The sequence below is a fragment of the Sturnus vulgaris genome, chromosome 9 (genome assembly GCF_052056855.1).
Source record: "Sturnus vulgaris isolate bStuVul1 chromosome 9, bStuVul1.hap1, whole genome shotgun sequence".
Classification (NCBI taxonomy): Eukaryota; Metazoa; Chordata; class Aves; order Passeriformes; family Sturnidae; genus Sturnus; species Sturnus vulgaris.
The window spans coordinates 21016324-21042735 of record NC_142251.1 but is presented as its reverse complement, the minus strand read 5'-3'; the positions used below and the strand labels follow the sequence as shown (position 1 = coordinate 21042735).

General features: G+C 40.6%; 1 protein-coding gene across 13 annotated transcripts in view; it reads right to left on the bottom strand.

Annotated features, from left to right (window-relative positions):
• NTNG1 (netrin G1) overlaps positions 1 to 26412 on the bottom strand; it is a 155172-nt gene that overhangs the window by 126161 nt on the left and 2599 nt on the right. For all 13 annotated transcript variants that reach the window (XM_014885354.2, XM_088170082.1, XM_088170080.1 and 10 more), the window contains one exon: positions 22246 to 22945. In XM_014885354.2, the coding sequence (XP_014740840.2) occupies positions 22246 to 22491 (246 nt within the window). In that variant the 5' untranslated portion in view covers positions 22492 to 22945. Of the gene's footprint in view, positions 1 to 22245; positions 22946 to 26412 lie in introns of those variants that run through there.

Here is a 26412-nt window from a genome sequence, read left to right as displayed (position 1 = left end):
CACAGCACTGCTGATGAATACAATGATGGCCTCTGGCTCGGCTAATGCTGACCAGAACACTTTCTGGTCATGAGCCCCAGCCACAAAATTACAAACCTTCTGAGCTGCTGAGGAATGGCTGGAAGCTAGCCTCTAAATTTTATTTGTGTCTCAGTCATTAAATTTCTAATTCCATGGACAGGTACTTCGTAGTAAATGTAGCTCTAGTTTCTCAAAAACTCACTGACTGATACTGTTTTAGCATGTTCATACAGGTGTTTAGCTAGGTCTTATTTTATGCAATCAAGCACATTACACTTGTTTTAATTTTTTGCTTCAAAGGCTTAACAGCTGGAAGGTGCCAAATTAAAAACTATGGAAATATCATCCCAAGTATATTAAATACTTTTAAAGATAACCTTGTATCTTGGTCATTTGGAAAAAAAAACCCAGTATACTGATGGTAATCAGATTCAAAGTACCACAGCATGAATTTTCAAGGCTTTTTGACACCATTTTTAGCAGCATTTTGGATTCCATGTTTTCCCCTATCCAGAATGCCTGTATTTATCATTTAGCATCATCAGAAAGCTCGCAAATATTATCAGGTATAGAAAATTCTTTACTGTAAATGCACTGATTGGTTTGGGCCTACGATGGAATGTGTGCATCCTATATCAGTGTAGCCTGGAATTGCCAAATGACTCCAAGGCAGGCGTGTCTCGGAATGACCAGTGTATCCTCTGGGAAGCAGGCATCTGAAATCTCCATATGCTTATTGCCCTGAATAAAGCCACGGCAAAGCTGACATGCTGAGGCAAGAGAAATGACAATATGCTGTTAGGAGAAGCACAGCAAAAGACAGATCCAGAAGATGTTTATTCCTGTGAGTACATCCCTCTTCCCAGGGCATGCCACGGCTGAGGATCTGTTCTGACAAACAACAAACAAGGTTTGCAGTGACATGGAAGACAAAGTAGAACTGGACCCTCAGTTTTAAACTCGAGGTACTGGGGGAGGAAATGGGGTTGCTGTAGGGAAATTGATCAGCAAGGCTGTAAGTGACTGAAGTGGAGAACTGTGAGTCAAAAGCAGGACTGCAGAGAAGGGAAACTGTGACTGCAGGAAATATTCTGCATAGAATGACTTAAAGCAAGCAGGATCTGCTGTACCTCCCGCCTGTCAGGTGGATTAATTTGGAAAGTCACACTTAGGCTAAATATGTTTCCACTGTATTTAGTTGCACAGAGCAGAGAACTGAGCTAGCTATAAATCTGTTGTTTAGATGTTCTTGTGATAGCTAAAACCCCAATAGCTTGGGTAGCAGACACCTCGCTTTGGCAGTGCAGTGCTCATCATGGGCTAATTGGCCTTGCTGACAGTGGACTGGCTCTGCCAGATGATTTATGGCTTCCATGCTACATCCCTATCATATCACTGTGATACAGTCTTTCCTATCCATCTTCCTAGTTAAACTCTCATTGAAGCTCTTCCCATACTGTGTTTTGATTACAGCAACAACCTTTTTCTGGCCTTGACAAATGCAATCTAGGCCTGTTGATAACCATCCAGAAATCCAGAATGCTTCTCCTAAGATCATTTTTCTAGCTCATTGCATGCTCTTGTTGCACTTCAGCACCAGCTACTCCTTCTCCATCTCATCAGCTGCTCTCCCTCACTTTTGAAACCCCTCACTGCCTGTTCCTGCCACACTCACCATCTCCAGTTTGATATCAGTCAGTGCTGCCCTTGTATCACTGCTTGGTGTTGAGAGCCTTTACTCCTTACCTGTTTGTTTTCTACTTACTTATGCTTTTTTTTATTACACAGGAACCCTTGTACTTTCTTCTTTGTTGTTTTTCACACTTGGGAGTTTTCCGTAAAAATCACTGAAATGAGATCATGAATATCCTTAAAGGGGCTCTTCTTTTTCAGCAAGTGGAAATATGGTACTAAATATTAATTGTGTGCTCTGTTACAACTAGTATCTTTCACGCTGGTTAGTGCTAATTCCTTACTTCCCTGAACTTCACAACTTGTCCATAAAACGAGAGCTTGCATTTGGGTTAGGGGATCACCCAGATGTTCGGGCAGCATGCAGTTAGCACAAGAAGGGCTCATAAATACGTGTTATCCTAAATAATACAGTTGTAGAAATATTTTTACAGTGACAGCATAGAAAATGCTCACTTGGGAATCAAGCAGTTAAACCCCCATCTTCACTAAGTTTATGGAAATGATGCATCATTAAGTGCTGACGCAGAGTGTGATACTACTCTCTGCCTGACTTCCCCTGCAGACTCCCACAACTTTTTAGACATTGTTACTGCTGTTGTTCTCATGCTATTTGATGTTCAGAGAACTCTGATTATCTTGTGACAAAGAAAGGATGAGAAGCATGGAAAGGTTTTTTAGACAAAGAAAATCTGGACTGCTTGGCTGAAGGAGACCATTGAGATATGATAGATGCAACTAGATTAAGTTGCTGTAATAGCACCATCAACTTAAAAAAAAGAAAAACAACTAACTGGAATGCCTGAGTTATAGCAGTAACCTCCTAAATATAGCTGGCATGGCAAATAAGTGCTATTCCTTGAAAGCTACCACTGTGACTTTTGGAATTCTATATGAAATCAGGAACTTTAATGCTCTGTGATCTCCTGTATATCCTCTAAAGCACTAAAAAAAAAATATATACTTACTTCTTTTAAGGTACTTGGAGTGAGATAGACAAGTAAATATGAAGTATGGTTTTCTATAATTTTCTTATATTAATTTTCCTCTGGGAGAATCCTTAATCACAGTATTCAATAGGAATTTGCACACTAAATCATTTAGAAGCATGCCCTGCTGTGGGAAGTTGTCTGCTCAACCACAGAACTGGTGTGAGCTGAGGTGCAGGTGCTGGCTCCTGTTCATAGCACATTACTGCAAGTCCATGGATTGTCACAGGCACTGCAGATGAACAGGAAGATCATATCTCCCTGTATAAATCATGTTATTTGAGTCAGAGGTCTTCAGGTTTTAGAGTGCACCCCATGATGCATTTGGTCCACAACACATATATTTAAGTGCAACGAAAGTCCATCAGAGACTGAATCTCTCAGGATCACTCTTACAGCTCTGCACTTCAGTTCATGGCAAGAAACTGAAGTGTAATCAGCTACCACTGTACACATTTATTTCTGGTCATTGCAATTTAGATTAGTTCATGCCTCTACAGGATTTCTGTCAGGCACCCTGGTTACAAGTGAGTCATTTCTCTGGAGAAGGGACCAACTCCATGCACTCACAGATATCCACATTTATCACAGCACAACACCTACAAACACTTAGGTCTCCTGTGAAGGGCAGGAAGCAGCACTGATTTATGTGTTATGAACTGAAAGGAAACATCATAAAGGGAGTATTTTAAACTTAAAATAATGCTATTCTGAGCTGGCAAGACTTGTGATTTTGATCCTTCTCAGATACACAGCCAACAGTGAGCTATCTGACTGCACAAATGCCCCCGCTTTTCTTCTCTCTGTTAAATCTGTGATTCGAATGCATACTCCAGTCCTCAGGAACATGATGTAGATTTGCAAAACTTTCGGAAAGACTTCCTGTCCATTAGCCACTGGCTGCTTTACAAAAATGCATAAAGATAGCGTTTTCCTCTTGTAACAGATGTAAGCTCCTTGCACTGTTCAAACTGCTCGAAGGAAAGCAATATTCCTTTTCTCTTTTTGCTGAAATAGTGGCATCTCTCAGCATAAACTGAAAATATACTTGGAACTTAATTTGATGCAGTTCTCAGAATTTCCCATATGCGGGAACAAATGAGGATCAGCTTTCTGTAATTAGTGAGGCATATTAGAAGGGCTGCATCCTGTAAAGTTTTCTGTGCTGTGAATGACTTGTTCTTGTAGTACCAAGAAGCACTTAAAAATCTGTGTCCAGTTCTGGGTCCCTGGTCTAGAGACTATGAAGAGCAGCTGAGGGAGCCTGGGGTGTTTAGCCTGAAGGAAAGTTGGCTCAGGGAAGACATTTTGCCCTGTAAGATGACCTGAGAGGAGGCTATAGCCAGGTGGGGGTTGGCCTCTCTCCCAGGCAACCAGCAATGGGACAAGAGGTAATGGCTTCAGGCTGTGCCTGGGGAAGTTCAGGCTGGACATCAGGAAGAATTTCTATGAAAGGGTGGTTAAGCATTGGAAGGAGGAGGGAGGTGGTGGAGTCACCATTCCTGGAGGTATTTAAGAAAAAACTGGATGTGGCACTTAGGGCCATGGTTCAGTTGACAAGGTGGTGTTTGGTAATAAGTTGGCCTTGGAGGTCTTTTCCAAACTTAGTGATTCTATGATTTTTTTCTATCTGAAAGGTTTTGATATGTTTATTTAGTTGTCATTCTTGAAGGTTATTTGAAACAGCTTCACTTTTTAAATTTATGAACATACTGTACAAATTGTTACCTACAGTGTGGAGCAAATTCATATATTTTGATTTCCATGCTCATCACAAATGAAGAGGGATAAAAGTAGTCCTAAAGACCATTTCATCCTGATTAAGACTTGGAAGAACTCTAAGCATAATTCAGACCATCCTGTAGGCTACTCTAGCTTGTGTTGGTCACATAAGTCCCAGCATTCTGACTGTCCAGAAGGATTTTCTCAGGTCTGCTCCATGTCCTCCAGCTGGCATGGTCCATCTCCTAAATAAGCTTCTGAAATAGGGGGAGGATCAAAGAGCAGATGGCATTGAGCTGATTTTGCCAATCCTCTGCCACTGGAGGAATTTTTCCTGTGCCAGTAAAAGTCCTCTGCTCCATCCTAAAGCCTGGTTGTTTTTTTGTTTTTTTTTTTGTGTCTACTAAACATGGTGAAGGCAGTATGGAGAAACTAAACCAGGGTCAAGATGCTTCCACAGTGACTTCAGTAGGCTTGCTCCAGACTCAGAGGTGCTGCTGGCAGTGCAGAGAAGCCCATGGCACATAAAATAGGTGCTTTGTAATGAATGAGGCAGAGCTGTGCAGTAAATTCGTCAGGGACACTGTGGCAAGCCCCAAAAGAGAAAGAGGTCTAATATCCATTGAAGAGTGATGATAAAAATAAATTTTGAACAGCTGCTCTCCTCACTTTGCATTGTACAAGGACATTTTTAAGGGTAGATATTGTTTAGAATAATCTAAAAGCTTCTGCATAATGAATTTTCCACCTTTTCTGCAACACCCTTCAGAATAGTTACCCTGAGTTTTATCACAGGACTGTCCACAATGATTTTCCTGAAAAATCATTAGAAAATACATTCTATAGTTCAAAATCTGGACAAAGTGCTTTAACAAACTTCACAGCAAAGCAGAAGCAGGCTGCTGGGTGAGTGGTGACAAGGTGTTTCATAATTGAGGATCTGCAAACCCTTGCTGACAGCAAGATCAGCACAGTGGGACCAGTGTTCAAGGAAAGATATTTTAAGTCTGCCAGAAATTTTACAGCTTTTGTACAACCCAAATCGTCATAGAATCAGTTAAGGCAATTTTTATTTCTGAAGGGCAGCATCTGGCCTACTTGGCACGCTTAAAAATTTCAAATGTGTATTTTTCAAAGTAAGAAGCGTAACAAAAATATATAATTCAAACTGGCAGAACATGATACTTTGGATGACATTTTGTAGTTAATAACAATTTAATATAGCATGAACTGTACTTCTGGTGCAACCTAGAAAAGCATCACACAGTTTAGAACAGACGTGCTAAAAGTTCATTTTGAAGTGGTGGAGCAAGCAGGCTCTGGGGCTCTTCCAGGAGCAGTAGCTTCTGCATTATTATTAGTGACTGGTTTTAGCATTTGATGCTTGTAAATGGACAAGATTCTGAAATCAAAAGGGAATGTAAGGGGTAACACCTTGGCCATGGCACTGCAAGATTTCTACTATAGTTTTGTCTGATCACAAAATCAAAAGTCTGTACAAACTTTAGGTGACTGGTACCAAAGGCACCGCCCGGGATTTTGAGTCGTGTCCTCTTTGGCACAGAAAGCCCTGCCTGTGGCTGAGCCCGACCCTGCCTGGTGCAGGACTGGCTCGTGCCCACTCAACCCTCTGGTATCCCTGCCCTGGTTTGCAATCAGTGGCACTTACACTTGATTTTCCTTTCACCAAGTGCCCAAACATAATCTGAGCATGTCTTGGAGAGCTAAGCTGTGCCTGAGCAATGCAACTGAGCACCAGCTGCCTTTGTTTGTCCTCAAGTACCATGATTCTCCTTCACTCAGTACATTCTGGAAAATCTGGGTAGCCCCTCACTGTGCCTGGGAATGGCCAGACCCTGGGATGTGCACACACCCTGCAGGCTGGAGGAAAGCCAGACTGGCTAATTCCTCATTTGTGTCAATGCAGTTAAGCTTCTTCCTAATGATATTTTGACCTGGGTAGAGAAGAAGAGCCATATGGCATCTTCCACTCCTGACAACAACTGCTGTTAGTGCAATCAGCACATTACCTAGGTGATTAGTTTAGATTCAGCTGTCAGTAACTTGTGGCAAACTCAATTATAATTAAGTTGTGTATTAGGCAGAGTCCTAATATAAACTAGTTTCATTTTCATGTGCCATTTCAATTGTATTTTCTGCCATAACCCTGCTTACAGATGAAGTGTCCTGACTAACTCTTCCTCAGGGCTGTTGCCTTTCCCACCTTCTAGTTCAAGAAATGAATTTGTCTAGCATGGCAAACCAGAGAGCTACAGCATCAGCCAGAGAGCCATGCCACAATTTCAACAAAAATAATGCACAATTATTAGCCTCAACACATGCCTAAGTCAGCCTTCAGAGCCTCACTTTTTAATTGCTTTTGACATCTGTGTTTCAATTATGCTCTAAGCTATTTAAAATGGTGGCAATGTCTTTTCTTAGTTTTGGGCAATATACAGCCCAGTGCAGCACCAGGTGTAAAGAAGGGCTTTGAAAGTCACAGAATCATAGAATACTCTGAGTTGGAAGAAACCCAATAGGATCATCCATTAGGTGAATGGCCAATACAGGGATTGAAACACCAACTTTGGTGCTGTCCACACCATGCTCTAACCCACTGAACTGATAAACCACTATATGTTTTTGCAGTTTGCTGTCCTTGGAGGTAAATGATGGTTCACAGAATGGATCTGGGTTGCAGCAGCACTTGAAGCAGCACTTGTTTATCATGTAGGTTTTCTCAAAAAGTGTTGATGCAATAATGATACTGATTTAAGTCCTTTAAAATTCCCAATTTCCCCAAACAGTATGCTATGTTTGTTAACAGGATGAAAGATATCAATAGTACTAACTCCCATCCTGCAAAATTAACCTTCCTCCCCCAATACCCTGAGGACAGAACAGTGATATCCCCTCCTTTTTACAGTATAGATTTCTGAATCAAATATTAATGCTAAGCATAATGTAAATGGGTTCATAAAGCTTAGAAGAGAGAGACAATGTTGATGGTTATCTAGGGCTGTGCTATTTCTCAACTTTATTGCATTAACATGCTAGTTAACAAAGGGCATGTAGTTCTTAAAAGCTTACTGCTCAAGAATACTGAATGGCAAAAAAAATAGATGCTGTCAGATCACTGCAGTTGATTTACAAGCTTTTGCTTTTGAACTGTAACCTCAGAAAAACAGGGAAAAAGATCGCAAAAATCACACATAATGCTCAAGCATTGGATTATGACTTGATAAATGCTTTCAAAATTGCAATGATAAACAAATTAGTACCCTTTTACTATGCAGTAAATAGGCTCAGTTCACTATTAAAAGAACAAAAGGATGTAGTTTCTGTAGGTATTTAAAGTAAGTGTGGGACAAAATACAGGGCAGCAGACAATGGAGACTTAATACCAAATAAACACTCTTAATATAATTCAAAAATTCAGCAATTCCTTGAATTGTCTCCATCCCCTGCCAGGAAATGGAGAAGACCAGAATGAGATGCAAATCAGTGCGTTTATCTAATGAATAATGCAAATGAGTGCTCCTCTTATGGCATAGCAGTCTGCAGGAATCCTCTCTGCCTCACCTCACATTTCGTGTGGATTTAAGCACCATGTGTCAGAAGAAATTAGAGAACAGAATTGCCAAGAAATGACAAAGCCTTGGAGCCCCAAATCAGTGCAGACAGCAAGGTACATTAAGATGCATAGTAGAGAGGAGGAGAGAGTAGACATCTCATTAAAATGAAAATGTTGCTATTTTTCCTTCACCTCGTTAATTGAGTTGTATGACAATTTAATCAGCAATTATTTGTGTGGCTACGAATTACAAACATTCACTAAAATGTGGATTACCAAGATGGGATCTCAAAAACTTGACAAAATTTTCCAATTTGGCTTTTTTTTTTTTTTAATGCTGGTACTATTTTATCTCTCTGCTATCAGTTAACTGCATCAGCATTTTTCTCATAGCATCACAGAGCATACGGCATCTTATCCATTAGTCACAAGCCTTGCTGTAACTTCCCCTTAGCATCCAGCATCACCCTCCAAGCAAACGAATCTGAAGGCATCCAAGCCCTGAAAATTAACTTTATTTTTCCCCAATCATATTTTGCCTGACTGCATATGTGATTCAGAATCCAAGATGGATTTCATCTGCCCTATTAAAACCTCTTAGCATGCAGACCAGCTATGCTGCCACAGCTGGCATCAAGTCCCTCCTCTTCATCATTGCATTGAGTCCCCACTCTGGAGATTTGTGAAACTTTGTTTTTCTGAGTGGTACTCCCTTAAAATACAGAGCTGATACATCCAAATGAACAAAGCCATTTGCTCCCTGGACAGCTTCTTAGTTATCAAATACAGAGTGGTTGTCCAACCGTGAAGGGATTTGGGATCCCATGGATTTTGGATGCCAGGAGAGGATCTCCCACCACTGAGATGCATAGGGAATGCACAGAAACCAGAGGTCTGAGAATGCAGTTTGGCCGGGTTCAGTCCAGTTTGGGGTGGAGGGAAATTGCCTCTCACTTGGAGAGGGAAGTGCACCTCAAAGTTCTGAACTGTAAAGCTGAGATCTTCATGCAATCACTAAGTTTTGGGGTGCCCGTTGTATACAATATAATATTAGGGCTGTGTTCCCATGGGTCACTGAGCTTTGCTGTGAACCAGCAGGCAACAAACTGGTGGCTGGATTCAGTAACCAGTCAAAGACATAAATCTATGTATTAAGCAGAAGAAGAGATTAGAGATATCTTACTACATGTACTTCCAGGAAATGTGGGAAAAAAAAACAAACCAAAAAACAAAACCAAGATCCAACCCTTTTTTCTCACAAGCTGACAAAGACATCATCGTTATTTATAGTTGTGCTTCAGTTCATCAGTTGGAGGCACACTGCAGAAGATGCTAAAGCACTAGCGACATTGCTACTAAATTAAGAGCTTGCAGTTTCTTTATAATAGTTGAAAGCAAAGCTATTTCTCCATTGGGCAGCTTGTTGCAAACCCCACAATACGGGGAAAAAAACAGTATATTATTTTGATGGATTTTCTCTCAGGTCAATCCTTGTGAATCAAGGGGGAATTGCCTGGGATGCAGGTCTACAAGGAATTTGCTGTGAGCTCCATGAAAATGTGACTTGCAATCAGTAGCATTTTCACTCTCTTAAATTAGAAGGACACGGGTAGGTTCTCTGCTCCTGTTCCTGTTGGCAGTTACCATGCCAGAAATATACAGAGAGCTTAGGTTTCTTATAGCAAGGGCAATGGTAACTATAGCGAAAAAAATACTGTTAAAGCAAACTAAGCAGTTGATTTGAAGCAAGGAGACAATTAAAGCACAGCCTTTCTGAAAGAGTAATAAAAATGTCACTGCAAATGACAGATTGTTACAAGTCCTTGGCTTCTTCCTAGCACTGCAATAGAATACGGTGTTAAATCAGTTCCCAGAGATTATTAGTGGTATATGTTATTTTCCCAAACTCAAGGAACTCTGTATCATTTCATAAATCAACTGCAGGTTAAAATAAGATTTTTTTTTTTTTGCAATCTTAGTTCTTGTGACCCTTGCAAATACAATTAGCAAAGAAAATTATATTTAAAAAAAGCTGAAACCTGACTCATCAAACTTGGAAAAGCAAAAAACATTCCACCAAAAACCCAAACCAAATCAGAAAATAGCTCTTTTCTATGGCTACTCAATGCCTGTGAGTTTCACCGACTGCAGAATAAGACACTGAGACAAAGATATTGTAGAAGTAGACTCTCATTTCTCATTAGCTTGAAGTTCTGTAAATTGACTGTAAAGTGTGCCTATAATTTGTTGTGCTTACTATCTGTACTGCTTTGCTACATAAAGCATTAAGAAACCTAGGTCAGAAAACTGTAAGTAATTAAAGCCAGTAATAACTGAACCCAATCACCTGGCACGTGAAGATCTTCAATGTGCAGGCTTGAAATAAGTTTGTGTTGTCAGGTACAGTGGCATTGCAGGCTCATTTACAAGTTCCTCTGTCTCAGGTGTTTATGGGCCAGATAATGTCTCCTAACAAAGTCTCAGGGACAATGCTGCCATGCATTTCTTATGTGGCAGAAAGCTGATTTCTGCTAGAAACAAATTATCCAAGAATCCTTCAAGTTCTGCACAGAAAGAGGAGGGATTTCTGTTACCATCTTTGATATGCACCATTGCTGACTGCTTGGTTTATGGATGAAGTTATAAAGATGAGGTTTATTGCCCTCTTCTTCAGCAGCTGCCCTTTGCTATAGCTGCACTGCCAGTGTTCACATGTGTTACAACAAAATGCTGTGTGCCTGATCCCTGGTTAGGAGGAGTAATTTTGTATTACAAAGTGCTTCCAATTTATGATTTATTTCATCACTATAAAAGTAAAGTTGTTCTGCTTTTCCTGTCATGCTTTACACAGCTGATAATTATGAACAAAACAATTACTAACTCTGAGTAAAGGCAGTGACAGCCAAGGTTTGCTCAGCATTGCCCTTGCATCTGTTCTCTTCAGCCTCGGTGGTTGGCTAGGCTGAAAGACAAGAAAATAAACTGTGGCTTACAGTGACAGGAGTTGAGAGAACCTCATGTACGGTGGTGTCATCAAGAAAGTGTTAAACAGGTCATCACAGGCACAGGTGCCATTCATCTCTGTAATAATTTGTGAAGAATGTTATCTTTTTCTTGGTCAGCTCCTGTAAATCTTCTTTTGAAATTATGAGAACTGGCCTGACAGTAGGAGGATGTTGATGGTTGAATTAGTAGAGGTGTAATGACGTTGAGGATGGGAACTGAAAAAAGCCCCTGATACTAAGGTAAAATTCAGTGGTGCCCTGCTGCTTTCTGATTCTTGTTTCTGATCTTATGCACAATTTTATTATTCCAAACCCATCACTTAGTAGTACGAGGCCCTTGACAAGATACAATCACCAGAACAAGATTTACTTCAAATTCTTAGGCAGATTGTTATTGATTGGGAGAGTCAAACACTGCCTTGTAAAAGGGCTGTGCTGTCCCTACTTTCTCTGAGCCTTTGCCATGTATTTAGTGTCCTAGAGAGTGAGCATCTGGGAAAAGCAGCATGGTGAGCAGGTCCTCATCAACTCATCAGCATTCCTGCACAATCTTCTCCCATCCTACTGCTGAACTCTTTAAACTTAGAAAACTCTTTACCTGTACCTGTCTGAAGTCCACAGAAGAGGTCTGTGTCATTTCCAAAAAGATGATTATCCAAATAGGGCATGAGAATTCTATGTAAGAACAAGCCCATCAGCTCTGGTGGCTTCTCAAGGTGCAGACAGGCACACCTTCACAGAAAGGTGTAACAGGACAGGGATGCAGCCAGAAGGAAGGCAGGCAGGATCTTCAGTTGTTCTTTGGAACAACTCCCCATGTTTCTCTTCAGTCTTTGTTTTCTCCACCATTTTCAAGACAGGGAGAGAGGGGCTGGCACCCTGGAGGGCAGCATGGACTGCACAAGTGGCAGATGTGTGAGAGATGCCTGCCACACCATCCCATTAAATGTACATAAACTTTACACCAGCTGAGGACTTGTAGATTGTAGAAGAGGGAAAACAATTGTCTGTATGGCTTCAAAAAATTCAACCAAACCCCATGTAGCATTTCAGACATCAGTCCACTGTTTAACACTGGAAAAATTGGCAAACTTTCTGTCAAGGATTAAAATTTGACAAAATGTTCTGCTGAAACCTCTACCTTTTCTGATTACCAAAGGAAGGATAAGTGTTGTAATGTTTTCTGAGACTTGTTTTTAAACTTATAAAACTTGAAGTTCATGATTGATGATGCCTGGCTAATGTTTGAGTGCTATAAGCAATGATGGTGCAGTTGTGGAGAACTATGGAAAGATTAGTCAATAACAGTCTTCTGTCCTTTTCAATTATTTACAAGTAATCCATGAGATGCATAAAGCTAAAATAGTATATTTTAATATGCAAACCCTGTTATGTATTCTATATATATGTCCTAGCTGGAACTTTGCAGCTAGATGCTTTCAGTGTATTCCTGTATACCCCAAAACTGTACCAAAGAAAAGATGGATAATGTCCCATTATCCAAAACCTGTTTTATCACCTGGAACAAAGAGCCTTGCACTGAAGCTCACAACGTCTGAATTAATCCAAAACCCAGTACCAGTAAAATGAGTAAAGAAGATTTTAAAATTGAAAATGCTGGAAATAAGTGAACTTCAGTGAAATTGCTTCTGACAAGAAAAATATTAGCATATAAAGGCATACAGTTAACTTTACCTTTACTAAATGGTTTTATGGTTTTCTGTTGAGAGTTTCAAACTGGTACAGTGCAGAGGACAATGCCCACTACTAACGAGGCTGTATTTTGTTGCCATCCATTGCTGTCAGCAGGAGTCCTTCTGCTGCCTAACACAGGACACATTAATTTCAATGGAAGATCATATTTTAAGTCCTGTTGATGTAAAGTCAAACACTAGCTCTTGGGCATGAAATATACATGATGAGTCACTTCTAATTTCCTTTTAGTTATTGAAGTGTATCTTTTTTAAAAAATCAAAGCAACTGCTTCAGATGACAAAAAGCTTCTATGTCCTTAACATTTTATTTTCAAAAGGCTTACCCCACTTCTTTTTCAGGAAAATAGGGTTTTCAGCTGCAAACGGTTGTCAAAAATTTACCCCAGAGATTAGTGAGGGAAGCTCCAACGCTTGAACCCCTTAAAGTCGTTACTTAATGTGTCTGGAAGTCTGAATGAACCCTTGTGAAGCGAGACACCTTGCTAGGGTATTTCTGCAGGCTATCCCTACAGTATTCATACTACTTGGCAGATCCATATGGTCAAGGAAGCCAAGAGGCATGTCAGTCTGCAAGCCTGTGTTAAAAACAGAGGAGGAAAATAGCACATGTAGAAAAAGTTGTTTTAGCAGTTAGAAAATTGCATTCTGTACTTTTTTTCCCCTGCAGCTAGGCATGTTGCAGTTTTTAGAGAATGAGGGCTTTTGTGTAGTAGTTTGCTATTTCTTTTTATTTATTTTTACCATCCCCCTTCCCCCAGTCACTTTTAAATGTCACCCACAAGTAGCTCTGTTTCTAGTTTTCACTGGAGGAAAGCATCTTATGAGCAGGTGTAGCTGGTAAAAATCAAATTGATGAGTTAAAATGTGCCTCGTGACAGTTTTAGTGATAAAAATCTAAAATGCACCAAGATGTTGGAAAGACACGGCACGTACATGTAAGAAAATGCTCCTTTCATCATAATGGTGTCTTCTTTTAGAGGTTTTACTACTACTTAGCTATAAAAATTCTCTCTGGGCTGAAGCCTGACATAAAATATCCATGATATAGTACAAGTTCTCGCTTGTAGTAAATATAATTAAAATTCATTTGCACCCTTTTCTTTCCTCCCCCTTTTTTATTCCTAAATTCCATGTAAAGAATCTGCCTAAAAACTAGAAGAAATAAAACCATTTTCCAGAAAATACAACACAGCAAACATCTAAGCTACATGAAATCACTTATGCACGTTGCCAAGTCAGCTCAATGCCAAGAATTTTTCTGTCCTTAGCTATGTTTCTACTTGTAGACCAAGATGATGTTACCACAAGTGACCTGTGAAAACACAAATTTACATACCTAAAATGCGTGCAACAGTCATTGTTTCTACAAGTTAATTGGGTACAGAGCTACCCCTATTTTTTAGCTAGGGAGATTAGCATTCCAGTGTAAGCAGGGATCTGCATCTCATCCCTCAATGGCCTTAATAGTATCTGGGATTATTTTTTATTTTCATATTCACCCAGTAGTTATAGGCCTTGAAACAAGTCAAGAAATACTTGGATTTACAGATTTCTTACCGGGTTTTAGCTGCTCTTAAATAGGTATGTTATTTTATGTATCGGAAATGGCAGTTTTGGCAAAACGGTATCAGTATTAAAAAAAGGGGCAGTGGTACTCAGACTAAAATTGACCAGCTCCCACAGATCCAGCCCTTTCTAAACTCTGTGGGTAAAAATAAATGGCAGGTTTTCATCCTCACATAATGAGATGGGTGATTTCCATACTTTGTCAAGAGGGATTGCTAATGCCTGTCTGTATTTCTCCCCCTCTGCTTCCCAGTGTAAAGCAGAACGGATGGAAGTGCAGATTCTCGTCCCAGTTTGTACATTTATTTTTTTCTTGAATGAATGAAGGTGATTTGGGTTGTATTAGGATTGGATGCTTCATAAGTGACATAAACGTCTGAATGTTAAAATCATTACTTGTCATTCAACTTACTGATTTCTTCCTTCTTGAAGGACTCTGGGGAGCCCACTAACCAGAATGGTTGTCCTGAAGTATGCTAGGTTTGTAGAACTCTCAGCTGAGTTCACTTGGCTTTGTTTCAACAAGATGCTTACAAATGGAAATTTTAATATATGGAAGTGCCTCAGGAACTTGCATTTGGTTTCCAGTGATTCTTAGCTTTTATAAAGTACAAGCTCTGCAAGAAAAAGACATGAAACTCTGGGGTTCAGAAACGTACAGGTACTAAATGAAGATGGAAAAGGTATATTTATCCAGGTAATTTGGACAAACAAGCGCAGTATAAAACTATCTCTGCTCAGTTCTGCCAAGTAAATCCAAAATTCACATTCTGAGATTTGTCTGCCGCAGTGGGAAGAAATATAATATCATGCTCCTTGTACAGTGTCCTCAGCCTGGAAAGGCTGATGCTGCACAGCTCCCTTGGGACTGCAGGGCATCGTGCCCCTGACCAAAACGTGTGAAAGCAAACTGAGGGGGTGATGCTGCAGCTCTGCTCCTCCCGGCTGCCTGTGTGACACCGGCAGGTTGGCAAGCAAAGGTCACCCTGCTGAAAGGAGGATTTACCATCCTGGAAAAAAATTCTCAGTTCAGGCTTTCTAGCAGAGAAGAAATGGGGTCACCCAGCTCTGCCTCCAGTCAGCCCAGGAGGGATGTGCTGTCCTGCCCTGGCCAAGGAGTGCCAGCTGGGATGTGCTGCTGCACTGGCTCCTTGCACCCCAGCAAATCTGCTCGGGAGTCTCCCTGCACATCACCTCTGCCTCACCAGCAGCAGTTCAAATGATGATAGATCCAGTAAATATTTTATTTATAAAGTGGTATTATTTTACTTCACTAAAGGTGCTGCTGAGGGGATATTTCTGGTCCAGCTGCACTGACAGCAAGCCATTCACATTCACCATGGATATCTGGGTGTTTATTTTACAGCAGAAAATACTTATTTCTTTACGAAACTGGTGTTGCTGGTTCCATACCCAAACAAGGCCAAAACTCCAAGTTCCCACATGGTACTCCCATGTACCCACCTCGGTGTTTTGGGGGCCAGGGAGGAGGGAGCAGCCGGGGGAGGCACAGCTCAGGTATTTTTAAGCACCTCATCCAGAGAGCCACAACCTGCCCCGGCATAGTTCCTTGGTTTTTTTCTGATCAATTGTTATTAAAATAACTGTCTAAAAATGTCTACTATTCCCAGCTAACTTCAGGGGAAAAAAACAAACTAGAAGAGCAAGTAGCAAATGGAATAAAGGCAATGCTATAAAATGCTTAACAGCTGTTCTTACAAAGTGTATTTATAAAATATAAATCTCCTTAAAAGGATGCTCTTCTAAACGTACTAGTGACATGTGCCTTAAAACTGCAACTGAAAATCTGTAGAAACCGCTGACTTTGTTTAGGAACCCTGTTTTACCCTCAAATATTTTTAACAACTGAAGTACTTTGTGGGCGTGCTTTTGTTTTGTTTCAGGCTTGAAAACATTCCAGTACCCAAAGTGTAACTGAGGAGAGAAAAAATAAAAAACAACTGGACAGAGTGTTGCTAATGATTTACTAGAGCATCTTGATGTGTGATAATGAATAAAATGCAAATCTGTTTTACTGCCAATCCTCAGCTTTGATTTAGGAACAATTATTAATTTTTAGATTGCTTCCAGTTGGAAGAAAACAGAGATTTTAGCAAACTATTCTTGTATTCCTGCTGTCTTAAGTATATTCAATTTTAAAAATCTTGTAGGAAACCAATAAATCCTTTCCCACAAGGACCAAGGAGCCTTTGCAGAGTGTGCAGCAGGTGCTGCCAGAGGCACAGGTAGGCTGGCATGTGGTGCTGCCCAGTGAGAGGGAGCTGGGGGACAGCCCAGGGACAGTCTGTGCCCCTGGTGACCCTGGGGGACAGCATAGGGACAGTCTGTGCCCCTGGTGTCCCTGGGGGACAGCCTCAGCAGCGGGGGCTGAGCTGTCCTGCCCTGTTGGGGACAGGCCAAAGGGCAGGGGTTGAAGCTCACAGAGTATTAGAAATGAAATATTTAGTAACTTAAGAGGAGACACCGAAATAAAAATCCCTCTCCCTGAAGGGTAAGGTGCTCTCCTACAATGACAAAGTGACAGCTGTGATAATTGTATGTGCCCAAAGAGCTCAGATTAGATGAGTGCAGATGTTGTAAATAAAGTCTGCAATAACTTTGAGCTGTACATACTTTAAAAATATACAACTATGAAAATCCACTTTAAACAAGACTGTAGCAATAGCTTAATCTTTAACTTCCTGTTCCCATTCTACCCCATGCTATCTAGTAAGTCTATACACACAGAATTTAAAATCCTTCATTTTTATTCAAATTTAGCCCATAAAAGAAAAAAGCTTTTTCCTTAACAGCACCTCTTAATGATATTGCACAACACTGTTTTAAAATGCCTCACTTGAGAACATATGTATGAATGCCAAAATGCTTTCAAAAATAATTTTTGTTTCACATTGTGATTTATCCATTACTCAGAAAAGTATCTGTTCATTTAATTATTTCAGTAAACATAATACTGGTATCACTATCTATGCTACACAGTATTTCCTCCTTTTTAAGGAATATGAGCCTACTCGTAATTAAAGGAATTCTATATTAATGATGCTGAAAGTCTCAGAGGGAAAAATGTAATGTCCACTGCATAATATTATGCCAGAATTACATGTGCAGAATATTTTTAATAATCTTTGTTTCTTAATTTAGTTTTGATTGGTTATGAAATACAGAGTAGCACTCAAGGGCTCAAATTTCTACTGCCATCAGCATTTCTGGTTTATAAATTGTACAAATGCACAGGACTCCCATCCGCAGGCTCCTTTTCAAGCTTCTGTTTAACCTATGAAGGAAATTAGCTGCAGCAACTATAATTGATGATAAGTTCATCAAATTTTAGCTGCTGGTATTATGATATCTAGGTCTAAACATAAACAGAAAATTATATTTTCATGTTGCCATTTGAGCTGCAAGCACAGGTCAGTAAGGTAAATCCGTCTGTAGTTTGCAAATTACAGCAACAGCCACTAGGAGTCTCCTGGTCAAATTCATGATGAATTTGCACAGTAATCACGGCTCAGGTTTGAATGCAAACCCCGTGCCAAAGGCTGGATTTCAGCAGAGGGGTCAGTCCATGTGCAGGGCAGGTGGGACTGGGGTGACAGGGTCCCGGAGCTGAGTAGCATCATCAGGTTCCTGGATACAGCTGGCACATGTTTTAGAAGGAAAGCCAGAAGTCACCTGCACACTGTTCTGGTAGAGCAAAAGATGGTGACAGTCGTGAGAAGTCAGATTTGTTTCTCTTTATGACTGGACAGAGTATTGTGGAATTGTTCTTACAAAGAGGGAAGTAGATTTCACTGACTGTTAGTTACTCCCAGGGATTTCAAGCAGATTTGTTTTGCGCAGAAGTGCTGCAGGCCACAGGAACTAGCACCACCAGGTACTTCAAAACTTTCTTAGTTTCTCTGCACAGTGAAACCTGCAGTTCCAACCTGAAAATGTGAATCGCTTCTTTCTCTTCTCCTCTCTCCTCCCAGGCCAACTATGTACAAGCATATGGTGCCAGACACACTCAGCAATGCCAAATGCTCCAAATTCATAAATTACAAACCTGCAGGAAGGGGTCACGCTGGCTCAAACACTGTGGCTGTTCAGTCCAAGTCTCTGACTGACAAAAGATGTCCAAATTTCCTCGAAGGAATACCACAGAAAGCAGTCATGTAGGTTCTGCCAGCGTTTGTACCTCGCTCTGAGACACTAGAGATTGCTTTAAAATGGGCAGGGAAGCCAGAGGTGGCCCTTCCCCACACTGCTGGTTATCCCACAGGCAAGAGGAGTGCTGTTTATTCTGGAAGGATGCTGTCACATCCTCCTTACAGATACATGCAACTCCACATCTAGAAACTGTAAGTATTTACTGCTCTTAGCCACTTATTTGTTTATATGGTTTTTTTCATGCATCTCTCCTCTTGAGCAAAAATCCTTTCCAAGCTGTACAAATCCTGAATGACTTGAAATCTGATGAGATTTTAAACAAATAATAATTTGGAAGGCCATTTATTTGGCTTCTGCTTTTTGAGCTCATTGGTTTCATTTTCAAACTTTTCCCTGCAAACAGAAGGACTGAGGAAATAAAGATGATGTTTTAAATGAAAGCTGAGAATCTCACATAATCATAATTGTAGGACTCCAGGGGTTTGAGGTTTCAGGATAATCTCATGAGCTGTCAATACTGAATGTCACCAGAAACTATAATGTTATTCTCGGAATAGATGCCTAAAAGCAACTGTGGGATAGTTTTTCTGTTGCATGCTCCCCATAATACCTACAAATGCTGTTCTGGGGGGACACCACAAAGGTACCTGCAAGTGGTGAGCTGCCAAATGCTGGCTCTAGCTGCCAACTAGGGCTGTTATATTTTGCAACAAATTTACATATGCAAAGCCCAGTTATTCAGTCTGTCAACTAAACAAGCTCACTAAGTACAAATTTATCATGGACTCATAAGAACATTTAATACCATGGGGAATATGCAGAAATAAGTAGGGGGCCAATTTAACCACCCATCTCCTCTGTATTGTATGCTCGAACACATTGCAATTCACGGCTGCTTTGTATGTTATTGCAGATTATTATCAGCTACTCTCACAGACTGCTTAGATTCTACCATAATCTCCCAGCAGGACTTGAATGAAATTCTCAGTCTGGTTTGTTTCAAGGATCTAATCTATATTACACCGAAGGCTGACAGAGACTCAACAGCTAGTACCTTAGTCAATTTGGTGAACAGAAAATTAGTAAGCCTGATCAGGGAACTGACATGCAAATAAAACAGGAGGCTGCTTCAACCTCCTTGTCATCCTGCAGAAGCAGACTTGGCTGCTTCGTACCCTTGCTTATTATTAGAATAGCTGAAAAGACCCTGTTCTTCTCCAAGTCAGTGTTAACCTGATTTCAATAACAAAACAGTGGTACAGTTTAGCAGGCACATAGCCAGTACTTACAAGAAAACCAAGCATTTGTCTAAGCCAGTTTGGCACTTCACCATGCTGAAAAGAAACCTTTGCATCTTTGTCACTTCAAATTTGGGATTTTTTAGCACAAGAACATGCCTAACACGAAAGAACTCTTTTTTCTACTGCCCACTTTCCCCAAGTATGTCACTGCTATCTTCTTAACTCATTTTCTAAAACTAAAAGTGAACACAAAAATAAAAGACCTCAAAAATGCCAAAGGCTCAGCCCTATAAAATATATAGAACTTGAGTTTGAAGGAAATACCTAATTCCTACTGGTAGCTATAGCACAGATACACATGAAGCATTTTTAGGGATGAGAATGCTCTGCTGTGAGCCATGGGCAGTTTCTTAGGAACATTAAATATTTCTGTGATTTTCCTTATGTTTCAAGCAAGCCAAACCATTACCAATGCATATCTAAATATAGTGTATATGTACAATCTACATCTATCCTGGAAACAAATCCCACAGTTTATCATGCAAGAGTCAGTCACTCTACACCTGTGTAGCTAAATACACACTCTCATTCTGCATGCTCTCTCTCCCTCTTCCCCTTTTGCTCCCCTTCCTCTGCTTCTCACCTGAGGATTCTGGTGGCCTTCTGCATCTCACAGGCTTAAGCTCCAAGTGAGCCACAGCTGTAACCTCAGGTCACTCCCAAGCAAGCTTTCATCCCACATCACAGCACTGATGACCTGCTGCGGTCAAATGCTTTCCAGGGGAGTTCTGGCACCATTTTTAACACTTAGATTTAATCAAAATGTCTTTTGTTTGCCTGGCTGCTTTTTGTTTAAAGTTGTTGTTCTAACTAGAGTGCATACTGATAACAAAGACCTTCAGAAACTTACAGAATTACTTAAGATAGGAACTGTTGCAATGTTTATCTGCACTAAAAGGAAGAAACAAGTTTAAACGGGCAGGTTTGTTTGTTTTGGTTTTTTTATTAAAATAATAACTTTCTGCATTACATGATGAATTACTAATATTATTGAGTGCTAAATCACAGCTATTACTATTCAGAGGGAAGAAATGTATTTCAAGATGAAGGACAAAAACCAGTAAGACAGTATTATGTGGGGCACATGACTTCCATTTGTTTTTAAACAGTGGCTGCTTGAAGGTTCTTGGAGGTTTAGAGTGTCAAAGACATGTCAGCAGAGATGGATTAGTGGGCAGAGAGCAAGTGGTGCAGTCAAAGGTTCATAGTGAATGTAATTTATTCATGTAGCTCCGCAATTTATCACGTGGCTATTACCATAATGTATGTGGGAAGCAGCTGCAAGCGTGCAAATAATGCCTTAAATGTATGTGTGGTTGGATCTGAACTCCTCACAGAACAGCAGTGGTGGAAAATGATGCCACAAGGCATTTAAAAGCAAATTTCCTTCCTGCGGGGATGCTGTCACCCAGCAATGATGATTTGTACACAGGCAAATAAATATCTTGTAGAATTTTCTCAGTTGTGATAACCTCACTTACCTAAACTCATTGGTTTTTCAAACCTAAATAATGTAGGTAATGTGGTGCATGTTTCCAGTGCTGTATTAACAGATGTAAGTGTGCATTTTTGTACCCCGAACTCATATTTTCTAGTCAAGGAACTCAATATTTTCCACTCACTATTTAACAGAAATATTCAATGGCAAAGAAAAGAAATCCTCTGTGGGTGTGAGGACAAAGTGTGATCTGCAAGTTTAAAGATCTTTAAGTGAAAAAACTTCTCACAGTGTGATCTATCAAACACTTGGGAGCAGCACAGCTGTAAAAGATTGATATACATACATACATATGTGTGTATACACATATAGAGTGTCTGCCTGGCTTCTTATACCTGTGCATTTACTTACCAAGCCAAACGTTTCCAAACCCAGTCTATTTTAGGACCATGTAAAATAAGGAGCTTTGGTCTCTCTTAGTTTGCTTGAATGCCTACAGTTTCAGCTGGGAAGAGAGCTGTGAGTAGTTGCTAGAGCTTGGAGGGGTTTTTAGCTGCACTGTCCATACACATCTGCTGCAGCTCCTTGGGGAGTTGGGAAAACTTCAACAGCCCAACTCCCACCCCCATTTTTTAAGCTTTAGCAAATTGAGTTCAATTGGTCTCACTGTTTGGAAATTATGCTTAATTATGCCGTGCTGTGATGCTTTAAACTGATTTTAGTGGAATGGGTTCATTCAAGTCTTTCTTGATCAGGCAAAGGCCACCCCAGTTATGGGTTAGCACAATAGGAGTTTTATGCTTGTTTCTTTTGATACATTAAAAGTTGCTGTAGAGAGACTGAATTCAGATAAAGTCAAGTGCTTATAAGCAGAACATCTCATTGCCCAGCTTAATGTACTGCTCAGAGTTCTGTACAGCAGAACCTTTCACATTTGGAACAAAATGCGGGTTTTCTTGGATAATTTTGTGTGCACTCTAGGGCTTCTATTTTAAAGCCATCTACCACAAATATATCCCCACTACTGATGCAAAATGAAAAGCTTGCCTTACCATTGCACAGAAAGTCTCAGGAGGATCTCCACATGTTATGTCTGGGGGATCCAGAGTCACTTTTACATATTTGATCATGTCTCTGGCTTCTGGCTGGCAGGCCATGTAATCCCATACTTTTCCTTCTTCCGTGTAAATCTGAGTCTTACACACGTCATAGTGTCCCCACACAGAAGGATAGTGCTGCATCACAGAGGATACAGTAACCCAGAGGGCGTGAAGTGACAGGAATCTTGACAAATACATTTCTAAATCCTTTGATGTCAGCTTCGTAAGGATGCTCAGTGCTGGCGTATGTGCAGTCTAGAGATTATATGTACATATACACGTATATATTTATAAAATAGGTTCCAACTCAAACGTGAAGCATAGGATAGGATGTTCTTTTCACTGTGTTAAAGACTTTGGTAGAAGCCACCCAGGCCCTGATGACAGCCTTTCACAGCCATGCAGCACTTGTCCTTCGTCTTATAACTTATCTGTCAGGGCTTCTTGTAAAAGATGTCCAACAGCTGATAATAATTTGTGAAGTTGCAGGTCTTCTGCTACACTCTCGATAACCCTGAGTGATCCTCCGTGTTCAGGGCTTGCAGGGGATGCCTGGATGCACTGATAAATCAGTATCCGAAGGAAGAGGGTGAGTGTCTATAGGCTGGTGTCTGATTCCCATCAATCATCCTTTTCTTCTGGCACCAGCACCCTTTTAGAAACAATAAAAATTAGAGTTATTGTCCAAGAATCAATGCATTACAAAATATACGATATGTTGACATTTTGGAGGTTTGATGCAATATAAAGTAAATTGGTACAATATGGATAACCTTTACTGTGGGCTCTGTGCTAGAATGAAGAAACTACCAAAATCATTCACAGTGAAAAGTATTTTGACATGAAGGATTTAACTGTACTCTAACAAAGACAGATTTATAATGTTCCAGGTGAGTTAGAGGTTCCTGCTTCCAAAACTGTACTTCACCCTAGCAAAACTGGAGAGCAAACTACTGAACTCAGCCACGGCCCAGATGGTGCAGGCAGGCGGGAGCAGGCAGACCAGCACTGCGGGGCAGCAGCAGCAAGGTTTTTATTAAAGTGACAAAGAGATGGGCATCGGGGCTAGCAGGTGCTGGTAGTTTCTTGGCAAGAGGACCTCATGGAGTTCCAAAAGCCTTACATATTTCTTTTAATATTATTATTATTTTAAGAATAACAAAGATACGGCAAATACAATTTCCTTGACAATTCTCATTTGGACTGCAAAAGCTTTGCTCCTTTTATTTTTTCCTTTGAACTGTGTTTTACTGACCACATAGATAACAAACTACTGAAAAATATAATGGCTTATTTTGCAGCTTACTATAAGGATGCTTTCCTCCCCTTATTTTCTTAGGTTTGAGGGTGGCTGTACCTGAGTACTGAGCACTTATTTCACAGCAGAACTATGCCCTTTCCCCTCTTCGGAAAACAACAAGAAATTCCCTTGCTTTGTAGCACCTGAATCACATAATTACAGGTATAAAATGCTAGAATGTTATCACAGCAACTTCGAATATACATTTCCTAAATAACGTAGGAAAGAAAATCCAAATTATGTATGAGGAAAACCGCAAAGACGAAGTACCCTAAAAGGGCCAAGGAGAACCAGAGGGAGGAATTGCAGACCATTTGTGTCAGCCTGTGCCACCCGAGGTTGGAGAGCCGGGGCGCTGGGCTGTCGGCAGGAGATTTCGGCCAGACGCCGCAGCACTTCCACACTTCCTTTGTCTGGATGCTAAAATCCAGGCAGCCCCGTCGGGCAGATGTTGAGAAACGACCGTAAGTCGCCACTTTCTGCAGCCTGCTTTGCTTCCCAGCTTTAAATTATGCCCAGTGTCGTGAACCCTCCTAGAGCCCACAGCCACAGGAAGAGGTGTGTGACCTGGTAAGCTCCTTAACGTGTCATGTCGGGAATATGCATCTTCAAAACTTATCTTCAAAGCTATTCCCAAACAGCCTCCCTATATTTAAATAATGCTTCATCTTAAACTGAGCTAAACTACAGACACCATGAAATGCCAACAGATGGTTGAATTGTGTTTCCATAGCAAAGTAATTTACAATAATTGCTGTATGGACGTAAATGCAATTTTCCATTATATTCATTTTATCAAGTGTTACCATACAATTCTCATGTATTTTATCAGAATACACAGAGAATATCTGAATTTTCCTGCAGTAACAATTCTCAATTAGTTCGAACATATTTAAGCTTCAAATCTGAATTTGACACAAAAGCAGAAATATCTGAGACCAAATTAAATTTAAATCTCTTTAAGAAGCACGCTGGGTAGTACCGCTAGTTTTGTAGCAACCTTACATTCTTTTTTTTTTGGTTTGTTTTCAATGGGAGTGTTGGCACATTATTTTGGAATTCGGTAATTCTGAGAACACTTTCCACGTCATTCTAAAGACACTTCCTCCCCTCTGTTTCCTTTCCAATGTATTTACTATTTTGAAGGCGAAAAAAATGCATTCACAAGACCCCATAGTTTAGGGTTATGGGAAACTATGTCACTATGAAAATGGGAAACAACTCCTTGCTAGAAGAGGCCCCAAATTATTTTAAATTTATAGCAAATCAAATACCGTTTATTGGAGATGGCTTGGTCATAGCTGGGATAAACAGTAAGTATGTAAATATAATCTTTCTGTGTAGAAATAAGAAGTTACTGAGTTTAATTATCTTCAGACTGCAAGCTTGTATAATCAGGCAAAAAAAGAGTTTGTTTTCTTTAATATCTTCCTTTCTAGCTCTTCAGTTACCCATAACCTTTTATAACTGCTGAGACTCAGATCCTTTAATAAACAGGACTGGGTAGGACTAAATAATGTGAAGCAAGCCGCTACCTTAACACACTGTGCTAAAATACTCCCCATATAACGAATTCTCATTAAAGTAAGCCAGTCATAATGATGGTCGTTACACAGAATTATAGACTATAACATCGATTGAATTTAGTGCACTGACAAGAAAAAAGTGCAGAGGAGTGCACGACATCTGAGCATTAGGCAGCTGTAGCCGTGTACGACAGACACTCCTGACAAGAAGCAGCCAATTATAGCTTAAATTTCTGGCATATAACCAGTTCTGATTAATAGTTTTCCATTACATTACAGACATATTATTAATGTATTAAAAATGTCAAGCTTTGGCAAGAACTAGTATGGCATGGCTCAGTTAGCCTGCAATATCTTCTTTTAATGAGCTTCCATTGATATAGAGAAAGATATTGACCAAAGCACATTAAGCATCATGTCCTGAGTGCTGCCAGGATTTTTTCTGATGGAGCTATACAATTTGTCTTGCTTTTGTTTGTTCTTGCAGAGTCACTCATGATATGCATTTTACATTTCAGTGCCCTATTGCTAAGGACATACCTATTTGAATTATTTTGTATAAAAACCGTTTAGAGTAACATTTCTGAAGTTTACAGCTGTAACAGATGTTTAGCGATAAGCCTCTAGCTGTGGGCAACACACAGCAATGGGGTTTTTTGTCCCCTGTAATGCCTGTGCATTTGACCTTAGAAAAAGGTAATCAAACCAAGCAGGAATAACTACAGTCTGATGCCCTGATTGCCTCCACCCTGCCCTGCCAGTCACACGCCTTGGGGGCCATGGAGGTGGCAAAGAGGGATCATCGTCCTTGCTGGCTGGGACGGCAAAGTGCCGGGAGCACTCCGGCTGATGGCTGCAAAGCCTCCAGAGCACACCGCTGCCGGCGTCTTCTGTGTGGGGCAGCAGCGCTGGGCCCTCGAACACTCCCAGGTGCCACTGCACTATGGAGAACACTCGGAGACACCGGCCACATCTGGCAAAGGCCACATCTGCTCTCTGCCTTCCCCCCGGAGCGCTGCTCCGTCTGCGGTCCCTCTGGCCACAGGTGAGTGTGTCACAGCCATGGAGAAGAATGGCATGCGGCTGAACCCCAGACTGAAATCAGCTGCGAGGAGGCTCTGAGCACATGCATCCCTTTCCAGGTGGGGAAGTCACACCTCACACAGCATGCTAATTCTGCAGATGGAGGAGACACCCCCTTTACAGAATTAGATAAAATGCATCTTGGCAGAATCAGTGCCAGGGAAGAACTTCAGGTCTCATTAGGGGTTGTTAGCAAACACGCCTCCTCTG